The following is a 27,398-nucleotide window of genomic DNA, read 5'->3' as shown; positions in this document are numbered from 1 at the left end:
ACGTGAAGTTTAATCGGCTCCTGTTTTCTCAGCATTTGTGTTGGCTTCTAAACTAGTCTAATTATTAGAGAAAGACTTCCAGGAAAGGGAGAGATGCCGAGGCGGCAATGTCCCAAATCTATAACATGTTGCCGTGTTTTAATTTTTCACATGACGTCGTATGGTTGATTTAAGATATCATTACCTTGACATTTCTGTTTTATGCAAGTCTTACCCGTTTTATAGTCATTTCGTTTTCATCGGTGGTAACTTAGTTTGAAAGCTATTTTTTCTTTAATTTTTAGAATTTGACTAGAAACTAAATGTAGTTATGAAACGAGTAAAAAAAATTTAAAATAAAATAATTATCAACTGATTTTAAATTAATAAAAAAAAAATTTCCCTGTGAAAAAACAAACAAATTCGAAATCCCGTTTAAATTAAACAAAGGCAAACGAACTAAAAACCTAACCCCTATTTACTCCTCCAATTTTCCCCTTCTGAAACCTAATTGCAAGGGAATTGCAATACCAATTAGCAAATATGCCCAATTGAAAAACCCTTTTCTGCTTTGTTCGACGAACTACTTGTTTGGATTCCTTTGTTTAAATTGGAAAACGAAAAGCTTGTCATTTTCTCACAATGTCAGTGAGAAAAGCAGGTGAAACTGAACAGCACAATGTCAGTGAGAAAAGCAGGTGAAACTGAACCGCCTCAGCCGGAGGAGGGTAGCGGCTCCGCCCAACTGTCGCAGCCAGTCCGAACTTCAAAGCCTACAGAAGATGGAGACAAGAAGGGAGTGCATTCTTCTGCTGTTCGTTCTTAACATTTGGGTTCAATTTTTTTGGTTTTAAATTTGTAAATTAGCTCAATAATTTAGTGGGTTTCTTGTGAACGACAATAAGAAGCTGAAAGTTTTGAACTTTTCTTCTTTTTTCGTGCGCAAATTGTAGCCTTTTGCTGTTTATTTCTGCAATTTGTAAATTTTTAGTTCATTGACTTTGAGGGAGCAACGGGAAGGGGCGAAAGATTTATACATTTGTTGGTTCCATATATTTGAATGCCGCTTAATTTTCATTTTTCGATGTAATTGCATAACATCTATGATGATTTTTTTCCGTTTCGGTTATCATAGAGCACAAGCAGGAGACTGAAGGATGTTGATATATGTGTGCCAATAGTATACGGGACAGTTGCATTCTACCTCGGCAGGAAGGTCAGTGAGTAAGTATTTTCATTTGGTTGGGTCCTTGTTTATGCCTTTTGTGCCTTTGAATAATTTCCGCTTATGTTTTCTGTTAATTAGGTCTCAATCCCATAAGTGGATGGTTTATGTTCGTGGGGCAACAAACGAGGACCTTGGAGTGGTGGTAAAGCCAGTTATATTTCAATTGCATCCTAGTTTCAATAACCCTATGAGAGTGATTGAGTCGCCCCCATTTGAGTTAACGGAATGTGGTTGGGTGAATTTGAAATTTCCATCAGTCTGTTCTTCCACAATGATGTCTTTGAGAGACAATTAGACTTGTGAGTTGCGTATTCTGATATTGATTTCATCTACTTGAAAACATCCACAAGATAGTACAATAATTACCTGAGCTCATATCATGCAGGTATCACCATTTGAAGTTATATACTGAAGATGAATCTGGTCCCCAGTCAACCAAGAAACCTGTTGTTGTGGAGTCTTACGATGAAATAGTTTTCCCTGATCCTTTAGAGGCCTGTTTTGCTCGTGTGCAGAACCATCCAGCTGTTATAGTGCCCCGTTTACCTGCTGATTTCAACTTGCCTAATCCTGGTAAATTTTGTAGCTTTGGTATCTTTTTTATATCATTTTGAACCATCGCTTCTTATAATCCATTGATTTTATTTGTCTTACCTGGATTTTTTTTCAGTGCCGATAGATCAGAAGAATGACAAGGAATGAGGGGACACGAAGGATCATACACTTGGTCAGTGGTTCTTGAATTTTTCAGAGGCTGATGAGCTCTTAAAACTTGCAGTGGCTCGTCAAGAGGTTAGAATTAGTAGCTGTGTTCTCTTTCTTTTTTAACTAATCAATGTGGTCAATGCTGTAAGTTTTATTCTGTGTTGGTGCATTGTACAATGCTAATAGTTTTTGGTTTTGGTCTCGTTGTAAAGTGCTTATGCTTTGGAACTAACATATTCTCAAATTCCACCGCCTCCTCCCCCCCCGGCGGGGGGACCTAATATGGGCCTTTCCTTTTTCTTTTTAACCTTTTTTAAGGTAAGAGCTTATATGATCATGCAAATTGTGGTCATGTTTAGGGTGCTGCTTTAGAAGATTACTTACTAGAGATTACGTTCTATTACTAGCTTCTATTGGGCTGGTGATTATGATCTGTTTCTCTTCCCTTATAGTGTATGTGTATCCTCACGAGGTCTGTCCATTGTGTTCAAGTCTGAGTCGTTATTGCTGGATGTCTTACATGTCCCACACTATCTTGAATGCATTTGATTTAGTTTTCTCATCGCGGGTTTCACTTGTAGCTATGACCCATTGCATGTACTGTTGCCCTTGTCATTTCTTGCGACTTGTGTTCCTCTTTCTTCTGACTTTTGGTCAAGTCTAATACCATCTTATTGTTGAGTGTCGTGTGATATTCACCAATACAGAAAGCATGCGATGAGCTTTACTTTGTAACGTTTAATTTATCGGCCTGGCTTCACATGTAGCTACGTCCAATTCAATGTACAGACTTGTGCCTTGTTTCACTCTTCCTTTTGTGCCTGTTTGAATGGTCTGACTGTGGACTGTATTGGGATTTTTGGGAGAATAACATGTTTTACATTGCCTTCAACTTGATAGGTCCAAGCCCACATTGTCAGTGTGAGAAGAAAACTGAGTATGATGGATGGGCCGCCCCAACTGTCAAAACCACCGTCAGGATACGAATATGCATGATCATGCTAGATCATCGTTGAAGTTTCCCCGTCAGTGTCAATCACAGAAGATCAAAGAATGGTTGTTGATGTAAACATGTGGATCCGCACTTCCACAGTTATGGTAAACTCCATGTTTTATCTCTCCTTTATAGCTAACTAAAGGTTAGTATAGGAACAACAAAGGGTCCTAGCGAAGCATATGACCGAACAAGAATTAGAAGTTTGCGTGCACGAACAGATGAATGTAAAACACGTATGCATGCACTTATGCATATGTTACAGTTATTTATGTTTCAATTGGTCAATTTATGAGTATCATAAGGAGGGCACTCGGTTTCTTAGCTCATTTTTGTCCAAGTGATTTTGATGTTTTTCGGTCTTACGAGCCGAGTTTACTTTCCCCGAATGCAAGAGGTTCAAGATAAGCTCTCAACTAAAAGTTGAATACATGATTCGAACCGATTCCAGTCATTTCACACATGTTAGTTACTGTTACAACAAACATTTTAGTCATTTCAAACAGCTTTAATCTGTTCATTAACTTCTGCTGATGCAGCGGCAATGAACGTAGTCAGATTAATTGAGTGTTCGAGTGGAACTCTGAATTCAAATGCAGAGAATTCCGACTTTTGATATGGTGATTTGCAACACAATGTACATATATTGTTCAATTTCTGTGTTCTTTATCTCTCACATCAGGTTCTTTAAAGATAGTGCCATCTCATCAAAGCCAAGAGTAACATGGCATTAAGATGCCGATAAATTAATAGGTTTTGAACATCTAGTGTAGCTGCATATATAGATATATGAACACTCAGGACCATAATGGGCCCATTTAGAGTTTGAATGTTGTACGTGAAAGCGTTGCAATTCGTATTCGCATTTCAAGGTTTGTTGGCATGAATTCAACACGAACGTGATTAAAGTTAACCTGAACACGACAAGATTATAAACACGTAATTTTTGTTTCCCTAATTCGCGCATGACACAGTTTTTTAATGTGTTTATACAGTAATAATTGCCCACAAAACTTTATAAGAACAAGTTGGTGTTACTGACACTCTAAAAAAGTCATTGTACGTGCACTCCTCTTTAAAATTGTATTTTTCTCCCAAATATAGAAATTTGAAAGTGCACAATGACATTTTTGGAATGCCAATAATATCTCGTAATAGTGGGTGCTAAAACATAATGTATATCAAATAAAAGGGTTAAATTTGTTGTTTCCCTTCAATTTTAATGAGCTTATTTTTTATATTACGAGTTATGTGGATCATATAAGTGTTAACAAGTTACACTATTATGTAAACATGTTAAAGTGTGTTATTTTTTTAGTTAGGCAGATCGACTTGATAAACGAATTTGTTTATTAACCATTTCAACCCATTTGACACTATTATGATTAATATGAACCTAATTATTTCGCATTTTATTTTATTTAGACTGTCGTGTCGTTTTCAAAACTACCACCCCATACATATTCGTATATAGACAATCTTGCATGGATATGAAACATTGTATCTTTGTATATATGTATGTAAACAAAATTTATGGTAATCATTAGGAATGTGAAATAATACAAAGGAAAAAAAGTGAAAAAAGCAAGACAAGCGGCCATGCCGGCTGCTGCTGACCTAGCTAGAAGCTCCACGGGTGGAATTTTTGAGCTTTAGAACATAGGTTAGCTAAATTCTTTCGAAAGCGACAAAGAAAGAGACTAGCACTGCTGTAACAAGTGGTGCTCATTTTATGAGTAATATATGTCTTTAACTTAGAAGCTCCTTCTGCATACGTATGGTCCGTTTTTTGGTTTTATCAAGTAGGTAACGTGGGCAGACTTAAATGGTAAGACATTTCCAGAACTCTTTGCAGCATATGAACTCAAGTTGAACATGTGCTCCCTGCAAATTGTCTGTCACTAAGTTCATGTATATATGTATGAACTCATCTCGGGTTTCACGTGTAGCTATGACGCCATTGCATGTACTGTTGCCCTTATCAGTTCTTGCAACTTGTGTTCCTCTTTCTTCTAACTGTTGGTCAAGTCTAATGGCGGGTTACTGTTGAGTGTCTTGTGTGTTATTCACGAATACAGAAAGCATGTGATGAGCTTTATTATCGGCCTGGATTGACATTTAGCTATGTCCAATTCAATGTACTGAGTTGTTGTGGCTTGTTTGGCTCTTCCTTTTGCGGCTGTTTGAGTGGTCTGACTGCGGACTTCTAAATAGGGATTTTTGGGAGAATAATATGTTTACGTTGCCTTCAACTTGATAGGTCCAAGCCCACATTCTTGGTGTGAGAGGAAGATTGAGTATGATGGATGGGCCGCCCCAACTGTCAAGGCCACCATCAGGATACGAATATGCATGATCATGCTCGATCATCCTTGAAGTTTCCTCGTCTGTGTCAATCACGGAAGATCAAAGAATGGTTATTGATATGAAACATGTGTATCCACAATTATGGTTAAACTCCACGTTTTTTAAATCTCTCCTTTAGAGCTAACTGAAGGTTAGTATAGGAAGAACAAACGACTCTAGCAAAGCATATCACCGAAAAAGAGTTGGAAGTTTGCGTGCACGAACACTTGAATGTCAAACATGTATGGATGCACTTATGCATATGTTGCAGTTACATGTATGTTTTGATCGATCGATTTGTGAGCATGACCTGAACTATCATAAGCCAGCCACTCGGATTCTTTGCACATTTGTGTTAGAGTAGATTGAAATTCCGATTAGGTATATTTAGAGGAGGGGTGCTTGCACAGAGAGGAAACGAAAAAATGACGACAGCTTCTCTAACTCCGCAGGTCACAGAGGAGTAATTCTCATTTCATAGATTGCTTACACACCTCTGTCTCACACACAAGTCTTGTAGAGTGAATATTACCGTTAGGAAGGGTTGCTAAATCATTCTTTCTCTAGAGTTTGATCACAGCCACTCATCTAACTAATAACTAGGATCAAAAGACACATATGGTACTCATGGCCTTACATATTTGACTCTTACACTGTCATTCTTTGACACAAGTGAATACACCATTTAAAATCAAAACTTATTTACTACTATTATGATTATCAGCTCACAACTTACATTTCAACACTTCCCGTTAAGTTCTGAGCTAATTTCACACCAAGCATGTCTCTGAGATAGTTGAACCGATCCTTGGTTAGAGCCTTAATGAATATATCTGCCACTTGCTCATTTTTTGGACAGTACACTAAGTCAATTATCCTTTCTTGCAATGCATCCTTGATGAAATGGTATCTTTTGTCAATATGCTTTGTTTTTTGGTGGAACACTGGATTTTTTGTGATTGCAATTGCAGTTGTGTTGTCACATTGCAATGGAGTTGCTTCAGTTTGTAACTCCCCAAAGTCTTCAAGTACAAATCTAAGCCAAATGGCATGTGAAGTGGCTTCAGAAACACTAATGTATTCTGCCTCTGTAATGGAAAGAGCTACACAGTTTTGTTTCATAGAGGCCCACAAAAATATTCCACTGCTAAAGGAGAAAGCATAACCAAAAGTGCTCTTACTGTCATCAACAGATCTTCCCTAATCACTATCACAGAATTCGATTAAGATTGCACTATTTCCCTTCACATACTCCAAACCATAATCCAAAGTGCCCTTCATATATCTTAGCACTCTTTTAGCTATACCAAAGTGCTTGTTTGTGGGACTGTGCATAAACCTAGCAAGGAGACTGACAACATACATTATATCTAGTCGAGTGGCAGTAAGGTATAACAGACTTCCCACAATTCTTCGATATTGTTTCTCACTTGCTAGTCCACTACCATCATTCTTGCATAGCATATCTGATGGAACTAGAGGTGTGAGTACATATTTACATTCACTCAGACCAAACTTATTCAACAAAAAGGCTGCATACTTTCTTTGATGAATGAATATGCTTGAGTGAGTTTGAATAACTCTCATGCCGAGGAAATGGTGAAGAAGATCCAAATCGGTCATTTCATACTTAACCATCATATCTTCCATGAATTCCTTCAACCTCTCATTGCTATTACCAGTGTACACTATGTCATCCATATAGATTGAAACAATCAGAATTTCTTTTCCCCTTGCTTTGATGTAGAGGGTTGCTTCACTTTGACTTTTCAAAAATCCACATTGTGCAAAGTCAGTGTCAATTTCTACATACTAGGCTCTAGGTTCTTGTTTGAGACCATAAAGAGCTTTGTAGAGTTTATACACTTTGTCCTCATTTCCTTTGATCACAAAACCATCAAGTTGTTCTACATAAACCTCTTCTTTTAAAACATAATTTAGAAAGGCAGATTTGACATCAAGTTGATAGAGCTTCCAACTCTTTTGAGCAACCAAAGCAATGAGAATTCTGATTGTATCCAATTTGGCAACAGGGGCAAAAGTTTCATTATAATCTATCCCTAGTTTTTAGGCATATCCCTTTGCAACAAGCCTTACCTTGTTCTTTGCACAGTTCTATCAAGATTGAGTTTAGTCTTGAAAACCTATTTAACCCTAATTATAGGCTTGTTAGTTGGTCTGTCTACCAACTCCTAGGTTGCATTCTTCTCAATCATAGAGAGTTCATCCTTTATGGCTTTCATCCAAGACTCATCCTCAGCAACATCTTCATACTTCTCTGGTTCCATAATGCACAAGTTACACTGAGCAAGTACATCATCCAGTTTCCTTCATTTTAAAGGAGTATGGTCAATAGCTTGAGTGTCTTTCACACTCTTACATGTTTTGCTAGAAGATTCACATGAATGGGACTGTGAAGTGATATGTGCATCATCAAAATCACATGGAGTTTCTCTCAGTGTAGCAGGTGACAAGCTATTGGGAGTATTGGCTTTATCATCTATGATCTCACCTCTTGATACATCAATAGATTCACAGTTGGGCAATGACATATACTTCTTTGTGCTTCTTTCCTAATCCCAAGTTGAATTTTCATTAAACACAACATCTCTTGAAAAGATCAATTTCTTAGAAATTCGATCAAAAATTCTATACCTTTTCTCACACTTTGCATATCCAACAAAGACGCCCTTGATACTCTTTGCTTCAAGCTTATGCCTTAGCTCAGATGGTGTGTGAACATAACAGATTGAGCCAAAAACCTTCAAATGAGCAATACCTGGTTTTCTTCCATTATAGGCTTCAAAAGGGGTTATGTTGTCAAGATATTTGGTAGGGCATCGATTCAAGATATAAACTGCAGTGTGCACAACTTCTGCCCACAGATAATAAGGCATTTCTTTATCATGCAGCATGGATTTAGCCATTTCAACCACTGTTCTATTTTTCCTCTCCACCAGTCCATTTTGCTGAGGGGTGTGTGTAAGATAAAGTTGTCTTTGAATGCCCTCAGTGTCATAGAATTAATTAAATTCAGCAGATAAGAACTCTCATCCTCTATCACTTCTCAAACACTTCACATTTAACCCACTTTGTAATTCAGTCATTGCTTTAAACTTCTTGAAACAAGTGAAAACATCATATTTATACCTGAGAGCATACACCCATATCATTCTAGTTGCATCATTAACAAGCAACATGAAGTACTTATTTCCTCCAGTAGATTCATTTCTCATTAGCCCATACAGGTCAACATGGACCAGTTCAAGTGGAGCACTAGCTCTCCAAGCTTGATATCTTGGAAAGTTTTCCCTATGTTGTTTACCATACTAGCAACCCCCACAAACTCCATCATACTTTTCTAAGTATGGCAAACCATGAACCCTGTCTTTATCTCTCAACAATTTGAGACTTCCAAAATGCAAATGACCTAATCTTCTGTGCCAGGTCCAAGTGCAGTGAGTAAGATTGTTTTTCCATACAAGTTGTTTCTTAGGCATTAGAGATTGAGGATAACATATGTTCCCTTTCATCTTCACACTAATAATTAGACAATCAAGAGAATGATTACCAAAGACACTGCACATCCTTCCACCAAACACAAGATAATACTCATGTTCATCCATTTACCCAACACTAAGTAGATTATCCTTTAACCCAGGTAAATACATGACTTCTCTAATGTATTTTCTCCCTTTATTAGTTTCAATTCATAGTGATCTCATTCCTACTACATCCACTAATATACCTATTGGCATTTGAACTTTCCTTACAACATTAGTTTTCACATCAACAAGAAGATTGACATTCCCTGTTATATGATTGCTACAGCCACTATCTATATACCATTCTCCATTAACCTTGTTTCAGCAACAACACAATTTGCATAAAATAAGTTTCATGTCACCTCCACTTGATTTGCACAGTTTGCTTTCTGAATAGCTTTTCCTATAGCACATTCTTTGGCCCAATGTCCAAATCTATTACAGTTGTGACATTTAGATTTCCCTTTAAATCTACATTCACCATAATGGAACTTAGAGCACACTTTGCACTGAGATTTTACACTCTCTTGACCCATGGTTAGAGAAGAATTACCATTTTGTGCAGCATTGGTGAATGACCTCTGCTGAAACTTGGGTTTTGAATTCCACTTCTTACCCTTTTGATTCAAATTTATCTGTGACTTAAATGTGCTAGACTGAGCAATACCCTGATTCTGTCCTTTTGGACTAACAGTGAATAAAGCAAAGGCCCTTTCAGTTGCATCAATCGAATGAAAATCAAACCTCTGTTTTTGACTCTTCAAGATAGCTACCACTTTTTGCAATTCAATAGATTTCAGACTCTTTGTGTTTTCTATCACTAAGCATATAGGGTCATACATCTTAGTGAGACTAATTAGCACTTTATGGACTAATCTCTCATTCGAAATAGCTTCTCCAAATGTCTTCATTTGATTAATCAGATCATTTAATCGAGTAAGATACCCAGATAATGATTCATCATCACGCATTCTAGTGTATTCAAATTCTTGTCTAAGGTTTTGAAGTTTCACAAATCTTACTTGATCACCACCATGGTATTCTCCATATAACATATCCCATGCCATTTTTGCTGAGTCTGTATTAGCAATACGAGGGAAGATCTGATCAGAAACAACACCTTGTATGATACCAAGAGCTTTTGCATCTTTCATGAAGATTGTAGTCATTTTCTCATCATCTTCATCATCAGTGTTTGTGTCTTCCTCAGCCTTCACCTTCTTCTTCTTCAAATCGGAAGTCGTAATCCATTTTTCCACCAAATTCCATAGCCCATGTGACTTGAAAATTGTGACCATTTTAATTCTCTAGAACTCATAGTTCTCACCAAAGAAGATCGGAGTCTAAACTTTAGCACTTCTAGATCCAGCCATCGCGAGCTTGAGTGTACCCAAAACACGTAGTTCTTAGATCACAAACAAACTTCGACGAACTTCACCTGACCTTGAGTGAGCCCAGATATAGCTCAGAGAACCCAATGTTAGTGATAATCGAATTCACAGTTCACACCTAGTTCTAATCGTAAGTTGGCTTTGAGACCATGTTAGAGTATATTGAAATTCCGATTAGGTATATTCAGAGGAGGGGTGATTGCACAAAGAGGAAACGAAAAAATGGCAACTGCTTCTCTCACTCTGCAAGTCGCAGAGGAGTAATTATCATTTCATAGATTGCTTCCACACCTCTCTCTCACACACAAGTCGTGTAGAGAGAATATTACCGTTAGGAAAGGTTGCTGAATCATTATCTCTCTTGAGTTTGATCACAGCCACTCATCTAGCTAATAACTAGGATCAAAAGACACATAGCACCCATGGCCTTACATATTTGAGTCTTACACTAGTCATTCTTTTACACAAGTGAATACACCATTTAAAATCAAAACTTATTTACTACTATTATCAGCTCACAACTTACAATTCAACATTTTGTCCTAGTAATTTTGATGTTTTTCGGTCTTACAAGCAGAGTTTACTTTCGCTGAATGCAAGAGGTTCAAGATAAGCTCTCAACTAAAAGTTGAATACATGATTCGAACCGAATCCAGTCATTTTACACATTTTAGTTACTGTTACAACAAGCATTTTAGTCATTTCAAACAGCATTAATCTGTTCATTAACTTCTGCTGATGCAGCGACAATAATGTAATCGGCTTAATCAAGTGTTCGAGTGGAACTCTGAATTCAAATGCAGAGAATTCTGACTTTCGATACAGTGATTTGCAGGGCAATGTGCATATACTGTTCAATTTCTCTGTGTTCTTTTCCTCTCACACCAAGTTCTTTAAAGATGGTGTCATCAAAGCCGCCATATCTGTTTTTGTCTCTCTGAGGTTTCTTAAAGACAAGAGTAACACGGCATTCACATGTCGATAAATTAATAGGTTTTGAACTTCTACTGTAACACGAGGTTCTCTCTCTCTCTCTGTTGAATGGCAATTGGCAATCATGGTCCTGCCTTCAGTTACGATGATATGGTCTGTGGTGCTTCCAGTATTCAATTCTGAACTCTCTATCCATATTCATATCCACAACATGGGTAGCCGCATATGTAGACATATGAACACTCGGGAGAATAACGGGCTTATTTAGAGTTTGAATGTTGCACGTGAAAGCGTTGCAATTCGTATTCACATCATATCAGGACTTGTTGACATGAATTCAACACACTACCAAAAAAAAGGGCCCGTAAACATGGTTTATATTACAAGCTATGTGGATCACATATGTGTTAACGAGTTACACAATTACATAAACATGTTAAAGTGTGTTATTTCTTAGTTAGGCAGATTGACTCGATAGACCATTTGGCACGATTATGATCAGCATAAGCCCGATTATTTCATGTCTTTTTTTATTTAGATTGTCGTGTCGTTTCCAAAATTATCACCCCGTACATATACGTATATGGACAATCTTGCATGGATATGAAACATTGTGTCTTTGTACATATGTATGTATGTAAACAAATTTAGGGTAATCATTGGGAATGTGAAATAATACAAAGAAAAAAAGTGAAGAAATTAAAAACAAGACAGATGGCCATATATACCGGCTGCTGCTGCCCTAGCTAGAAGCTCCACGAGTGGAATTTTTGAGCCTTAGAACATGGGTTAATTAAATTCTCTCAATAGCGAGTCACAGAGAGAGAGAGAGAGAGAGAGAGACTAGTACTGCTGTAACAAGTGGTGCTCATTTTATGAGGAATATATGTCTTTAACTTAGCAGCTCCTTCTACATATGTATGGTCTGGTTTTTGGTTTTATCAAGAAGGTAACATGGGCAGACTTAAATGGCGAGACATTTCCGGAACTCAATGCAGCATATGGAACTCAAATTGAACATGTGCTCCTTACAAATTATCTTTCACAAAATTCATGTATTTATGAACTCATCTGCAAAGTTCAAAATTTATATATATATTTTTATTTTTGTGTTTTAATTGTGTGGTTGTCAATGAGTTTCAGTTCCACAAGGCAGCAAGCAACACCAAAAATGTGTGACTGTGAGAAGTTTGCTCCCCGTTTTTACGGCGTAGGGCAACTGGGCTGACCTAAGGAGGATGTCGAGGGAAGGTTGCCCTTGACCTGTTGGGCATATGGATGTTTGGTATCTTGCTATTTCTGTTACTTTGTGTACATGACAAGCATAGAAAAAACGGTGAGACAAATATGTGTTCATTTGGTCCCCTATAGAGGAGGTCGAGGAGATCCTTACATATGTGTGAATCCTTGTAGCACTCAGTCACGTGGTGAGTGTTGTAGTAATATAAGGTTATATCTCGATGACACTTAATATTTTATGTAACTAGTTAGAAACCATATATCATTTCTCATGGCACACCTTGAATCTTAAACAAAAGGCTTTGTAACCATTCCCCTCACTTGTTGGGGCAATTTGTCCTTAAACCGTTGTGTATAAACATTCATTCATAGACTGTTCACGAAGGATAAATTGAAGTATGGTTGTTGATTTAGTGGTGAAAATTGTGAATATGAGATGAGTTGTAAATTTAGACGCTTTACGTCCGAAAATATACTTATGCATATATATGGTTGCAGAATATACAATTGCACATAGTCAACCTGTTTAAACTTTAAACCTAATACAACCTTTTATATCTTACGGCCTTGTATCCAATTGAGTAATTACATGTGTCTTTACTTGGTACCTAAGAAGAACAAAGTAAATCCACCATTATTTAGATTTTGGACCACCTTTTGGGAAAAAATAAAAATAAAAAAATTCTATTGCACTTGCCAACCAAAAAATCTTCCAACCTTTTGTCCTTGAAAGATTTTATATTTGTTTTAGCTAGCTGGGTTATTATATATGGTTGTACTGCAACCAACCATTATCTGCTCTAATTGTACTAAAAAACGAAAATTTTGCCCTTTATTCTTAGTAGTTATAATCACTACGTAACTAGTTTAGGTTAATGCTTACTCCTTGTTTGTGTGTGATTTTAAAACAACTGAAACCAATTTTAGAACGAACCTATTAGTAAAAATATAAGTGAATTTTGAAAAAATATACTTAAAATGCTTTCCGTAAGAAACACATACTGCAAAAAGCACCAAAAACACATACTTCAAATGATTTTGAAACCCAAAAACACTTCAATCATTTTAAAAATACTCCAAACGAATTTTAAGAAGCGTCCTTATTTGATTAATAGTTGATAGTTATTAGTCGAATTAACTATTTAGTTTCTTTTTACAACCTTACAAATCTTATATTTTGGGATATTTATTTTTAATTATTTTTGTAGTCGTAAAGCACAGAATGAAAGTTGTCAGGATAGGTAATAAGTTGGCAAATCTTGTTAAGTTTAGACGGTGTGGTTTAGAGGAAGACTAACGCATTATGCATAGTGCCATCTATTAAATAAACAGAGTGTTTATCTAAAGGATGCCCATTTTTTGTTGCGGGGTTTCAATGATTCGACCTGTTTATTTTTTAAGTCTTCATTTATAGATAATTCTTGTAAAAAATTAATTTCATCCAAAATCATGTACTCAATGATCATTATGATGAAATTTTAATGTTTCTTAGAACATAGTGTTCGTCAATTTTTTTGAAGTCAATTAGATGTCTCAAACATTTTTTATTTGACTAATATTTTGCAAAGATGATTTATAAAGCGCAACTTGAAAAATAGATTCGGATAGTTGAAAGTTCTATGTGAAGTGAGTTTGACAACTAGTCCCCATTTTTATCAAAAAATAAAGATCCATTTCAATAAAGGTTCTGATTAAATAAATACAGTGACTTAATTTTTTTACCAAGAATTGTACTCTACCAAAAGGTTTATCAAACAAAATGAGATCGCAATTTCTTTGCCTTGTTGGTAGATATGCAAAATGGTCTACGTATAATATTAGGCTGCATGACAATGAAATATGTAAAGTCCACTTTCATACATCACACTCTTTTGAGTCATTAGAAAATATGGGATATATAGGCATGGATTTGAGGAAACTGATCTTTATTTATTAATGTTCTTTCATAATTCTTTAATTGGGTTATCATACTGTCAATCTATTTTAGTTTAATCAAGATCAATTTCTTTTCTGACAAACGATAGCTTAGTAGGTTAAATTCTTAGTTGTTAAAAGAAGAAAATTGGTGGGGATCAAAACCGTACTATGGTGCATAGGCATCATTACTTTTTGTCACTACGGTAAAACGCTTGAAATTACGCTTCTACACTCAAGGTCTTAGATTTAATTCTCCTCCCCTAGTATTCATATGTTAAAAAAAAAACAAAAAAGCTACGTAAGCATGCATTACGTAACTTCGATTTTAGCTACAGTATATTCTATGTAATAAAAGTTTGAAACATCCAATAATTTTGACTTTATATATAAATAATACAGTATTCTTGTCTTCATTAGTAAATATGAAACAAAACCTAACTGCGAGAATATGCGGGGTTAACACATTGAGAGGGATACAACAGAGTTGAGCGTGACAGATCCTTCCATCAATAAAAACATTATAGATTTTTCTTTGGCCAATACACTGTTCATGATAGGAAAATTCGAACAAACTCATTCTCATAATTCTCCAAAGCTCATACATATACAGAGGACGTCACGTATAGCATGAGTAAAACTAATAGTTGTATTTGATAATCATTTTAATTTTAGTTTCTTGTTTTTACATATTTTAGTTAAAATATGGAGAGAAGACATATGGTGCAAAGAAGAAGGAGAAGGGTTAGAGGATGAAAAGATGAAAGAGAATGTACGAAACAAAAACTTAAAAAAGAAAAATCATGTATATTGTTTTAGTTTTCAATTTATGTAAACTTCCATTGCAGTTTCTTCTTCCTCTACCTTCAATCTTCTTCCTTCCTTTTATCTTTCTACTATCTTAAATATCTAGAGAGACAAAAAGAACACAAAAGATAAAATGGTGATCAAACAGATTTTAAAAGTGAATAGGAATAACGAAGTACTTGTACGAGTAGATACTAAACTAGTACATAGAGAGAGAGGGGGTCCATGGTGTACGTTATGAGGGAAGCATGGGTAGGCCAAGCCCCAATGGGATTGCTAGCAGCCATGCATGCCTCTTGAACACTGTTTTCCCTAATTGACTTGTGAGTTGTTCTTTGCCCCCACATATCACAATATCACATGGCCTTGCTTACTCACAAAACCGATTCCCTAATTCACTCTCTCCCCATATAAATACCCCTCCATCCGTCCAATCTCCCCATCAAAACTTCTCTCACACTTCCCCTCCTCTCTCATCTCTCTCTCTCTCTCTCTCTCTCTCTCTCTCTCTCTCTCTCTCTACCCTCAACCTATTAAACAATACTATTCAAACCTTTTACACAAACACAACAATGGCTATCAGCAAAAAATCAAACAAGCTACCTCAAACAGCAGCTTTGAAGCAAATTCTGAAAAGATGCTCAAGTTTTGGGAAGAAAAATGGGTACAACAATGAAGGTGGTCTTCCAGATGATGTGCCAAGAGGGCATTTTGCAGTGTATGTTGGTGAAAACAGAAGCAGATACATCATCCCAATTTCATGGCTGGGGCATCCAGAGTTTCAAACTCTTCTCCAAAGAGCTGAGGAGGAGTTTGGATTTAACCACGACATGGGTTTAACTATTCCTTGCGAAGAAGTCGTTTTTCGATCTCTAATCCACCAAATTTATTGATTTCTGCAGAATGTGCAACAGAAATGAAGCTTATTGCATGCTAGCTGCTTCATTTTTTTTTTCAAGCATTCTGCAAACCTTTGATTAATTGGTAATATAAATTGATGTATATGTCGTCGAAAATTGGTGGCTCTAATTGACCGTGATTTATTAACGTTAGTGATCGTATATTGATGATGCATATATGATCATACATGTATGGAGTTTTTCTTCAATTAGACATTTAATGAAAGATTTCGAAGGAGCTCCAAGGCTCCCCCTTTTTTAATCTCTATCTCTCTTAATTTATTCTGTTTCATTTTGGCTTTCTTTTGGTTTACACACCTTATCTTGCACTAGTATATAAAGATGGAGTTCATGCAACAATCCACGATGAAAGTTGGCTGATATATATTTTGCCGAGTTTAATTGGGAATAAGATTTTGGTCAAATTTGCAATTCATAAACTGTACAGGTCCAATTTGAGAAACCCGTTTTAGTTGTCTTGGTCAATGATATAACCTGAAATAGGAAAAACAGAAAGAAACATTGGGATATTCTTTCAAAAAAGTTACTTTAGAGTTAAAAGTATACTGTTCAAGTCACATATATAATGATAGTGACACTATCATAAATTATCATTTGCTTGACTAAATTTTGCTCGATGAATGAATATCGTCAGGCAAATAAACATTAACCAATGGAATATAAACGTTCGTCAGGCAAAACTGGTCAACGATTTGATTTCTTTAAAGGCTTTAGTTTGATGAAACTAGTTTGACGGGCAAAGTTTCCTTCGTTGGGTATAGTTTTTGCGCCAACAAAAAAACTTGGCACGTAATACGGCATCCTTTACGCGAAGAACTGTTCAAGTTTCATCATCAAGCTAATGTATATTTTATGATTTAGGGTAAAGGTTTAGTGTTTACTATTCATAGGGCAAAATATACAATTTCATCATGCAAGGGGAGGTACATTTTGGCATATCCAATTCCTTCGATGATTTTCACAGTCTGCGAAATTAATTTTAACAATCCAACATTCAAACTTGTTTTTAATACTTCAAGATCGCATAAGCCAAAAATCACCAAAAACAGACTTCGGGGGATGAGGTTACGGGGCAAAATCCTTTGACAGTTAGAAACGAAAAATCACTATTTAACAGTTATTTTAGCTCCGATTTTGATTTTTTACAACTACAGCCATGGGGAAAACTTAAAGGTGACAAAACCGTATTTTGCCTGATAATTTTTTTTCGTTTAGAGAGGGATTTTTTTTTTTTTGTAGTGTGAGATATAAAATGATATTGTTTATTACACCATCAATGTGACCATTACATTGTGAACGTCTTGTTACACTATAGAATAAGCTATTATCATTATATGCCATGAAATGTGTGAGATTATAAAATGATATTGTTTATTACACCATCAACGTTGACCATTACACTATGAATGCCTTGTTACACTATAGATTAAGTTATTATCAGTAGACGTTATGAAATGTGTGAGATTATAAAATGATATTGTTTATTACACCATCAACGTTGACTATTACACTGTGAACTTCTTGTTACACTATAGACTAAGTTATTATCAGTAAACGTCACGAAATTATCTATCATCGTTATTCAGTTTTAGGCTTTTCTACATTCACATTTATTAATGTTACAATATAATGTTAATTAATGTTCAACTTCTGAATTATAAAAAATGTAAGGTTAAGCTATAATGGTCAAAGTTTACAACCTGAAATTATATATATAATGGTCAAAGTTTATAACATAAAATTATATATGGTAAAGTTATAGTTAATAACATGTATAACATTGTTATTACTGTAATAATGTCACGTTATAGACGTAAATCGAGGTAGGATGTTATGCATGGAGGTGATTAATAACATTACAGAAAATAATCCTTCAATAGAAATGGTACTATAGTACTCTTTTTTAAAAAAAGTACTATAGACTAATGCTTCCGTAAATAACCAATACAGATGATAAATTAAAACGAATGAAAGTTTATCTCGGAAAACTAAATTCAATGAAAAATAAATAAACATTATGTCAAGCAAAAGGTTAATCGTAAGGAAAAAGGACATAACAAAACCCAATTCTAATGTTAGGTTATTAGGGTTGAAAGAAGTTTTTGTGCTAGGGTTTAGGGTTGCTTTACCAATAGGGTTGTGTAAATGTTGCGGATCATTTGTATGCGCGCATGAAGATGAAATAAGCCTATATTAATGCGAACGAGACTATATATTCAAACTTAATTTTGTAATCATATAACGTGGATGTTGATAATTTAATTATTATTGATGACACAACACTTAATTTACAAATTTGGTCTAAAAGTTTGGTTGACCTAGCATTATTCTATTTCTCGTTGTGGAACTCTTCTAGGGATCATTTGTTTCATTCTCATTGATGCAAAAGTACTTACTAGTTCAAGTTAGCATTAGTGTTTCTTTTATTGTGTTAACATTTGGTCAATCACATTTGGTATTCTATTTCATGTAAATCGTTTTATCCACTAATTCGACATACTTAATTAGTTTCAAATTAGCTCCACTCTAAACAATCTTTAGGAACATTTTAATTAATAAAAACTTTGCACTTACTTGATAGTTGGAGACACCCACACGACAGATTATATCGTACAAACTTGAAGTACCTACTTCATATAATTTGTGGAAGTCACTAATTTAAACAAATCCGTTAATTAATCTCTACTTTTCTTTTTATGGACCCTAACCCAAGTGCCAACCACAGACCACTACCATGCACCACAAAGTCGATCCTTCTTCAAAAGCCATGAAAAAAGAAGATATCAATTCAACCAATATTATTCAAAAACCTAACCAGCTTAAAATCTAGTGACGCGCATACTTTATGCTAATTAATTGGACTCCATTTTTGTACGTTTAGAGGCACATGCAAGTGGGTCTCAATGTCCACTTTGAAGCTCTTGGTTATTAGGAGACTCTTAATCACACTTTAGTTAATCGATCACATTGTTATTAGTCGTACATACCCTCATTACGATCTTAATTCATTAATGATGATCGATTATCCTTATCTATCGTATAATGCTGCATGCACAGCACAATTTGGACGGTTCAAATTCCTTTCCATTTCCTTAACCTCCAAGATTCCAAACTAATTGCGTTTAGAGGCATATAACCTTATTTTGGTAGAAAGGGATTGGTCACTAACCCAACATTTGTGATATATAATCAAGGAGACAAAGCTCACATGAGAATGTTGTGATCAAAGAAAGACGCCATAATCTTTCACATCATCTTTTTCTAAAAACCATTAATTAATTATTGGATTCAAACAGAATCATAGATTTAGGTCCTCTTAGTTGATAATTATGTTGATTGATTGAGAGTTTTCCATCCATATCAATCAGTTTTACTCTTACCATTTCAGTTCTTGTACTTAATCCCTTTTGTGTACATCAAATCATTTTGATTACTATTACAATGTAGATTGAAAAGAACTCTCTCGTTATATAGTATCCACAATAAAATTATCAAAAAAAAATCATTTGAAAAAGTGCAGCCGGCAATAACTTAACTTAAATCTTTAACAAGTGAACAATTTTGAGTGAATGAGAGAGTCACTAGCATGGTCCAGTGGCAAGTTAGGCTATGCCGAAGTTTTTCTCCATAAAGAACCAAAAGCCTGAGTAGAAAGTACTACATGAACCCCCCCCCCCAACCTACTTAATCTCATCACCAATCCCTTCTACATCGAAGACACAGTTCGTCCCATTATTTGTGGCTAAATATGTGTGCCTCGTGTCCTAATGAAATTCCAACGTCAGCTACAAAATTAGCTTTTATATATATATATATATATATATATATATATATATATTATGAATTTGTGACATGCAGTTGCATACAATAGTACGTAATTAAATTTGTTTTTATAATCTTATTAAGATGATATACCGAAATTAACACAAAGTTTGTCATTTGTCCTAATGGGTTTACAACATGCTTAATACATTTAACTAATTAAGCCCCTTAACTCCCATCATGAATTAAGCAATTGCCTAGGGAGATCTTGTTCTTGCATCTAACTTTCCTTTCACTTAGGGTTTCATGTACCCTACCAATACATGAAAATTGAAAAATCATGGAGAACCCAACATTTTAGATCTTTACCAACAAAACATTTAAGATTGATGAATGTAAGAGAAACTAAAATCCAACACATGGCTGAATTTGCATGGAAGATATTAGGCACCCACAAAACTTTTTCTGGTACAAGTCTCTTTCTCTGATATTGCGAAAACCACAGTGCTGCTGCTTTTATTCTGAATTGGGGATTTCCCAAATAAATTTGGTTAATTTGGATGCAGGAAACGGACTGTGTTGGATAAGTGGGTCAGGTGAGAGGTAGGGAGTTGTAAGGCAGACATGTTTTTGGGTTCGTGCGCCCATAGAGAAAACTAGGGTTTCCATTTTTCTCTTGTGAAGTTAGGGCTTTGATTTTGGGATTTTTTGATATGGGTCCAAAGTAACTAAAAATTGAACCTATTTCAAAAGTTCAAAAGTCATTAAAAATTGGACCTATTTCAAAAGATGACCTATAAAATTGGACTTATTTCAAATTTTTTCTTTGATTTTTCAGCACCACACAACTGCCACACACCAATATCGTATCTTTCCACAAGTTGACAAATGAGGTGGAGGAAATATCAATAATGTCTCCTGTAGCTCGAACTATATGTCTCCCAAGTTTGCTGGTTTTTTGTCCCAATTATATATGTCACTTATGGGATTATGATTAGTATAACTGGAAAAATATATATAAATCAAATATAAAATTTGATTTAAAATGTGTTCTTATTCAGTGTTTTGGACTCCCTGCGAAATAAATAATGTTTGAGAGGATGACAGTAACATCAAAACAATTAGTTATCAATTATTTGATCATTCAAGGATTAAAAAATTATGAAAAAGTTTGAATACCAATTAATGATTTCATATTTTTGTCACCAATCAATATATATACTTTATCCATATTTTCATACATGAGTTAATAAAGAAATTCTCCTCTCCAATTAAAAAGTCAATACAACTTGTCAAAATATTCTCAGTTTTATTTTGCTGATTCAACATCAATGACTCTAAGAGGGAATTTGAAATAAACCACACAGCGGACCCAATGATAATATTTAGGTATCAAACTTATTGTCTATGTGGGTTAAATTGAGACTTCCTACTCATAAGCGAAGAAGATTATTACTACACTCTAATAGCATGTTTACTTAGAATCGAAGAAGCCATAAATCAGTTTATATGAGAAGGAATAAGGATAAAAGAAGTAAGAGATAAACAGACCCTGTCCCTCGGTTATTCCTTGATTGTTATCGAAGACATGATCTTAATACTCTTTCTTGCAACTCAATCCTTTAAGTAATCATGCCTTAAGAGGGATTTGGAATAAAGATGTTTCTTCATTTAAGCATAAAATGCTTTTTTTTTTTTTTTTTTTGATCAAACGATGGATTTGTTAGATTAGATGTTAGATTAGGGAGCCGATATGGTTCGAATCATGCCATGGTGCAAAAGCAACACTCATCTCCATCACTGTGATGAAGGGCCACTTGCGTTCTTTTTTTTTTCTTTCAAAAAGCGACTAGCTAATGACTTCATTAGTTATTAGTAACTACAATAATTTGAAGAAAAAAAAATACTTCATTGTTCAAATTTGAAAGATACATCATTGTTCAGGTTCAACATTATCCATTTGGGCCTCTACTAAAGCACATTGTTCTAAAAATAAATGCCTAGACCCGTTTACCACCGTCTAGGTGTCAGGCAACTCGTCATCACCCCAATTAATTTCTAAACATTTGAAAATTAAAAAAAGATGCATAGGCCTAGCTAGCACCCGTTTATGTTGCGACTCTCACTTAGACAAAAGATCGATTACTTTCCTGTTGATTTTATCTTTTCAGTGAATTGTAAGAAACTTACTAGATATCAGATGAGCACCCATCATATGTTTGTTCCTCATGTTTTCAATATGTTCTAATACTTTTTAATCTATATATCATTATATTTTGCAAGTTTACGTATTCATATATAATTTATATTTTTACTTAAGTATGAGTTATGTATAAATTTAATTGCCCATCACTTGGTAAAGCATGAGGTTTTTAACCCCCATTAGAATAAAAACACGGCTTTATGGGCTATTCCCTTGTGGAACAAGCATCATTAAAATAAAAGCACTGATTTTTCATTAATCTCATAAAATTGCCTCAGCAAATGCCAAATATCTACACGGTGGTTCCCTACAAATACGAAATTTCGAAACTACCCCTATACCCTGTCTCTCGGTGTCCCAACCGCCCCAAGTTTCTGTGTACAAAACTGCAAAGAAACTAAAAACCACGGTCCAAATTTCACAGGACTTTCATATCCGTAAGGTATTAACCCCATCGGTTTTCGCTCTCTTTGCAATATGGCCCCCAAAAAAATTACCACTCCCCAATTCAAATGGCACGTCATGCTGGAATTTGCAATTAACGCCGTTACGGCATCCGTTGGAGCCAGTAAAGTACTTGCATTGTTTCAGATTCTTCGGTTTCTTTTGTCCGGGTTTAAAGTTTTGAACCATTTTCACGTCTTTCAAGAGATTAAATTTGTTACCAATTTGTTTTTGTGCAATAAAAGGGTCCTGGATTTCTTGCTTTTCCACTCCATGTTGCATGATGAGGTTCTTATAGTAGTTCATATTCTTCGCGGGCGGGAGCGGCGCTTCCTTGACGAGGAACGCCGGTGGTTGAGCTCTGTTGGGATACGTCATTGCACCTAAAGTGGGGGTTTGTGCTTGAGTTTGATTTGGCTGCCTAGGTAGCATGCCAAAGTTGGACTGGGGGACGGACACAGGTGGTGATGGTGCGGGTTGGTTCAACCCGGACGTTTGAACATTACCTGGTTGAAGAGAGATAGCATTCATAATACCTGCCATAGGGAAGAATTTTCCACCTGCAGTTGTTAGCATATCAGATTTTGGAAGAGATGAGGGAACTGATGGAGTTGTCGTCTTTGACATCGGCGCAGCGAAACAGTTCGTTGGTGCAACTTCTGCATGGGCCAGCGATCCAGGTTCGTTAATCAATTTCTGGATCATTTTCGGGTCATTTAGGATTTTGATGAGCAAATCAGTATCAATCAAACTTCCCTTCTCAGCGCTTTTCAAGATTGCAGTCAATGCGACTGAAGCAGCAGCAGTCACATCGGCATTTTGACTAGGTGAGTTTTCTAGTGAAGGTTGATCACCGGCAATTTGCTGAGGAGGATTGCATTTTGAAGCTGGACCCCGAGATGCCGACTGACCTTGAGGCAAGGCTGGTGGCCGACATTCTACATCGGAATCCAATTCCATATCAGATGATGGTAAATCCTGGGACTCTTCTTCCATTTCTTCAATTGGAATAAGGGGGACTGAAGGAGTGAGGCTATCGTCATAACGCGCAGCTTTTACATCCAAAGAAACAGAGGGGCTGTACAATACAGAAAAATGATCAGGTTCAATTATGTAAAAGAACAAAAAGACTATGAAACATACGTCGAGATACAAGATAGAATGCTTACTTTGGGGGAATTGCAGAAAGACGAGGATAACCTGCTTCGAGCACTCTCATCCCTCTCAACTTTTGAGCCTTGACTTCCTCACTTTCCTCACCAGCTGCTACTTGCCAGGCGTCATTCACGACAAACTGTTCAAATAAAATAAACGTAACACCATTAAAATGAAGAGTTCGACTCAGACTAAAGACCAGATATTCTCATCACATGCATACTTCAATAAAAAAAAAAATTAGAAAATATCTAACGCCTACTCACCTTGGAAGGGCATTTCCATCGAATCCGAGGAATGGGGGGTAGCTCCACTTTTGTTTGGCTCACAGAAACAGGCCGTTCAAACCCAGGGGGGGAAACATGTTCCGTAGGAACCGACCGCGACATATATGACGCTTTTGGTTGAAGATGCTTTTGATATTTCACACCAACAGCGACAGGATAATCTTCAGAAGAGAACAGCTTTACCTATTCAACGGAAAACTTGAGTTAGTCACAACAAACATATGAATGAAAACACTCAGTAACATTTCCCACAAAATATTAGAAAGACAAATTTTGACACGAAGAAAATAATGTATACAGGATCACATTAAAAAACTTGAAACGCATCCGATAGCAGGAAAACGTTGAAACGACGGTTAAGCATTTATTTATACATTCTACTTTAGGAATGTGCTGCAAACTTCAAGCCAGCCCCCATCTTGGAATTCAAGCATCAAGGTAATACCTGTCTGATCATGAAAGTTTACATGTTTTCACTGACCATTTTCGTTTACAGATCACATGTTCTTGCTTTCAACATCTAAGTTGCCACATTCATCAAACTTTCTACTGGTATGCATTGAACCCCAATCAGAAGCTAAAAGAAACCATTCTTTCCTTTGGATGGTATTATAACCCTAAAACCTAAACACCTTAACCCCCGTTTGTTGATGTTTTCGTAACTGTTAGCAAAGAGTTGATTCCAACAGTCTCTCTAGATTTAGATGATGTAGATTGTTTGATGGTAATCAAAATTCGTTTTCTGCAAAAGTTCACTAACCGAACTATTAATTCGCTCTTCAAAACCTTGAGCGTACTATTAATCGCGACAATATTTCCGTAATCAGAGATTTCTAACTCTTTTTTTTCTTTTTATTTTTTTTAAGGGGCACCCACAGAGGTGCGCCCCTCCAAAAATAGGCTTATGCCACTTGAAGCGACAAGCACACAGTACTCTCACCCAACTTCAAGGGATCTGAAGTTTTAAACTTTCAACAGTACGTCGTGTGACTCTTGTTGATCTTAGATTAGGTTTACCTAGTTACACATTTTTGAGAAATTTTCAAATGTGACCATAATACCGCCACAAGAAGTTACAAATCATCCATCATAAAACATTATATATGATACCTAATGTTTATACCATCGCCTACCATGTGGACCAAGCGTGTATAAACTCACTGTTTGGTTAACCAATCCACCCAAATTATAACACGTGGTGGGCTACGGGTTACTTTAGCATAAAGTTTTAACAAATGTACATGCACCGATTGTAACACCACGTAACAGTATTACGCGTTGTGTACGGTAAGACCATGTGACCTCATAAATTATAGACATCAGAGCAATCAAATAGGATTTAATCCTGTTGATTCTTGTAATAACTATGATGATCCTACTTAGAATTTCTGTTGATCTTAAACATACCAAACAGCAGTACAATTTCACAACGATCATTCGCCTATTTAAACAATTCCAGCGAGATAGATTTCGTAGCAACGAATTCAACTTAATTCTAGTGAATCATGCTATAATTATGATGAATCTTGTTCTAAATCCGTTGATTAACGGTATAACTCTGTTGATTTTTAACATCTTGTTTTAAATCTTTTACAAGATTTGGATATTGGGCCTTGATATTTTCATTAATCCAAGCTTTTATCCAATAATAAATTTCTTTTTTTGGTCCAATGAGTTTCTGGTGATGGTTTTAAATTGGTACCCAAATCTTAATCCAATTAGAAATTAATCCAAACAAGTAATACGATAATTAAAAATTAACAACGGGAAGCAAGCTTCAATCAATCATATATTTAAGAGTCATAGTTTATATTAATTAAATCTGGGGAAATAATCAAAGGGAAAGAAAACTGATCGATGGCGTATTTTCTCAGTCGCCAAACAGAAAAAAAAAAAAAAAAAAAAAAATCGAATCGAAAGAAAGAACAAAGCTTTCAAAAGAATCGGCGATTATACCTGACGAAGATCGGCTCCAGAAGCCCAAGATACGGAGTTCGATTTCCTCGACCGCTTCAAATTCATTCTCATAGTCTCAAATCTCAAAAAAAACGCTTCAAATTTACACAAAATCCTTCGTACAAATTCGTAAATTTACCGGTCCGATTTACACAGATTTGGGAACTTGAAACCCTAATTTCTGAAGCGGGGAGGAAGAGAGGCGATGCGGCGTCGCTTAACGAGTGCGGGAGGGGGGTGTGTATGCGTTGGTGGTGTTATATAAAGGAGGTTGAATGGGGGATTTCGGGAAGCGTCGGGAATGGTGAGAGACAGCTAATTGTTTGTCTTGTGGTTATCCTAATTTTGCAGGTTTCAATTATGACGGCCTATTTGGCAAGACGCGCGAGAATGCGCTACTTCTTATCTGCCCTTTGACTGTTTGACATGGCCCTTTGGCCACTTTATTCACCTTTTTTTTTTTTTTTGGATTTTTATATTTGGAAGGAGTAGGAATATGAATTAGGAGGATGCTTGAGCAACTAGGTTAAGGATTCTTTTATTTTGGAGAGTTTTAACAAAAAAAAAAAAAAAAAAAACCTACGGTACTGTTTATTTTAACAAAAAATCATATTTTTATACTAAAAAGTCAATTCTGGTACTATTCAGTTTATTTTTATTTTGTCCTTATCATTAATATTTAAAACTCAAAATTTTCAAGTCATTTTCATTAGTTTTCCTTTTATTTTTTCCTTAAGGGTTTAGGACTCCTTAAAGGGAGAGAGATTAAAAATAAGAGAAACGTTAGGGAAGCTCTCTTAAAGTGGAACTTTTTATAGATTTTTTGTTATGTTTTTGGCAAATTTCTGTGCTAATATAACAAAATATTGCTCTAAAAACATAAGGTGAAAGAAATTTTATGGAGAGTCACACTTTTAGAGAGACTCGTTAGTATTTATCTGAAAATTATTATGATTCACTTCATGGATTTTTTTTTTTTAAACAAACAATATTATCTGCACTAAGTTTAATCTCATAATAGGCTAAAAATTATTATGATTCTCTTCTTAGAATTAGATGGTGTGATTTTTTTTTATTTTTTATGCCAACAATGTTAGAGAATGAGAAGTTCGAATGCAGAATTTAGTGCATGAATACGGTTTTAATTGATTGAGTTATAAATTTTTTACAAATTCGTGTGATATTTTGGTTAATCTAATCTGGTAAAACACATTACAATTCCATATTTATTGACGAGATAAAATACATTGTACTATCCTTTACTTTTTAAGGAAAATACCTTAATTAAACTTATGTAGTTATTTTCCTTAAAATTAATCGTCAAAGACACCACGTAGACAATAATATTTTCCATAAAACCAACTCATTAGATAATTTATTCGTTGATTTTTATTTTACAAACATTAATTTCAATGAATTAAATTGTTAGTTGTTAGAGAAATGAGGATCAGTGGCGACAAACCCCGCACCAAAATGTATAAGCATAATTGCTTTCTACCACTAAAATTAAGCATCATCGGTTAATTTTTATTTGTTGTTAGGAAAAATGGGGTTTGGGTTATAAATGGTAGGGAAGAGATTTTTGCACTT

The 27,398-nt window shown here is 35.5% G+C and overlaps 2 protein-coding genes and 1 pseudogene across 2 annotated transcripts; 2 read left to right on the top strand and 1 right to left on the bottom strand.

Annotated features, from left to right (window-relative positions):
* The first annotated feature begins 413 nt into the window (after positions 1–413).
* Positions 414–3,235, top strand: LOC125473092 (annotated as a pseudogene).
* Positions 3,236–15,541: 12,306 nt separating this feature from the next.
* LOC125473226 (auxin-responsive protein SAUR50-like) lies at positions 15,542–16,242 on the top strand. The gene has a single exon (XM_048575771.1). The coding sequence runs from the start codon at positions 15,654–15,656 to the stop codon at positions 15,972–15,974; it is 321 nt and encodes a 106-aa protein (XP_048431728.1). The 5' UTR covers positions 15,542–15,653; the 3' UTR covers positions 15,975–16,242.
* A 5,954-nt stretch (positions 16,243–22,196) lies between these two features.
* On the bottom strand, positions 22,197–26,182 carry LOC125473176 (zinc finger CCCH domain-containing protein 6-like). Its single transcript, XM_048575622.1, has 4 exons — positions 25,809–26,182; positions 23,832–24,035; positions 23,580–23,704; positions 22,197–23,488 (listed from the first exon to the last, which is right to left on the bottom strand). The coding sequence occupies exons 1-4, from the start codon at positions 25,878–25,880 to the stop codon at positions 22,396–22,398; spliced, it is 1,494 nt and encodes a 497-aa protein (XP_048431579.1). The 5' UTR covers positions 25,881–26,182; the 3' UTR covers positions 22,197–22,395.
* Between the last annotated feature and the right edge of the window lie 1,216 nt (positions 26,183–27,398).

The sequence above is a fragment of a genome, unplaced genomic scaffold, assembly GCF_019419815.1.
Source record: "Pyrus x bretschneideri cultivar Hongxiangsu unplaced genomic scaffold, Pyrus_bretschneideri_v1 Contig8, whole genome shotgun sequence".
Classification (NCBI taxonomy): domain Eukaryota; kingdom Viridiplantae; phylum Streptophyta; class Magnoliopsida; order Rosales; family Rosaceae; genus Pyrus; species Pyrus x bretschneideri.
Note: the sequence above shows the minus strand (reverse complement) of the source record. Positions and strands in the feature narration are given on the sequence as shown.

Excerpts from the sequence above, each read along its gene's own strand:
- LOC125473176 (XM_048575622.1), bottom strand. The coding sequence starts at position 25,880 with ATGAGAATGAATTTGAAGCGGTCGAGGAAATCGAACTCCGTATCTTGG. Across the intron at positions 23,705-23,831 it reads GATGGAAATGCCCTTCCAAG|TTTGTCGTGAATGACGCCTG; the intron begins GTGAGTAGGCGT and ends TTATTTGAACAG. Across the intron at positions 23,489-23,579 it reads CTTTCTGCAATTCCCCCAAA|CCCCTCTGTTTCTTTGGATG; the intron begins GTAAGCATTCTA and ends TGTATTGTACAG.
- LOC125473226 (XM_048575771.1), top strand. The coding sequence starts at position 15,654 with ATGGCTATCAGCAAAAAATCAAACAAGCTACCTCAAACAGCAGCTTTG.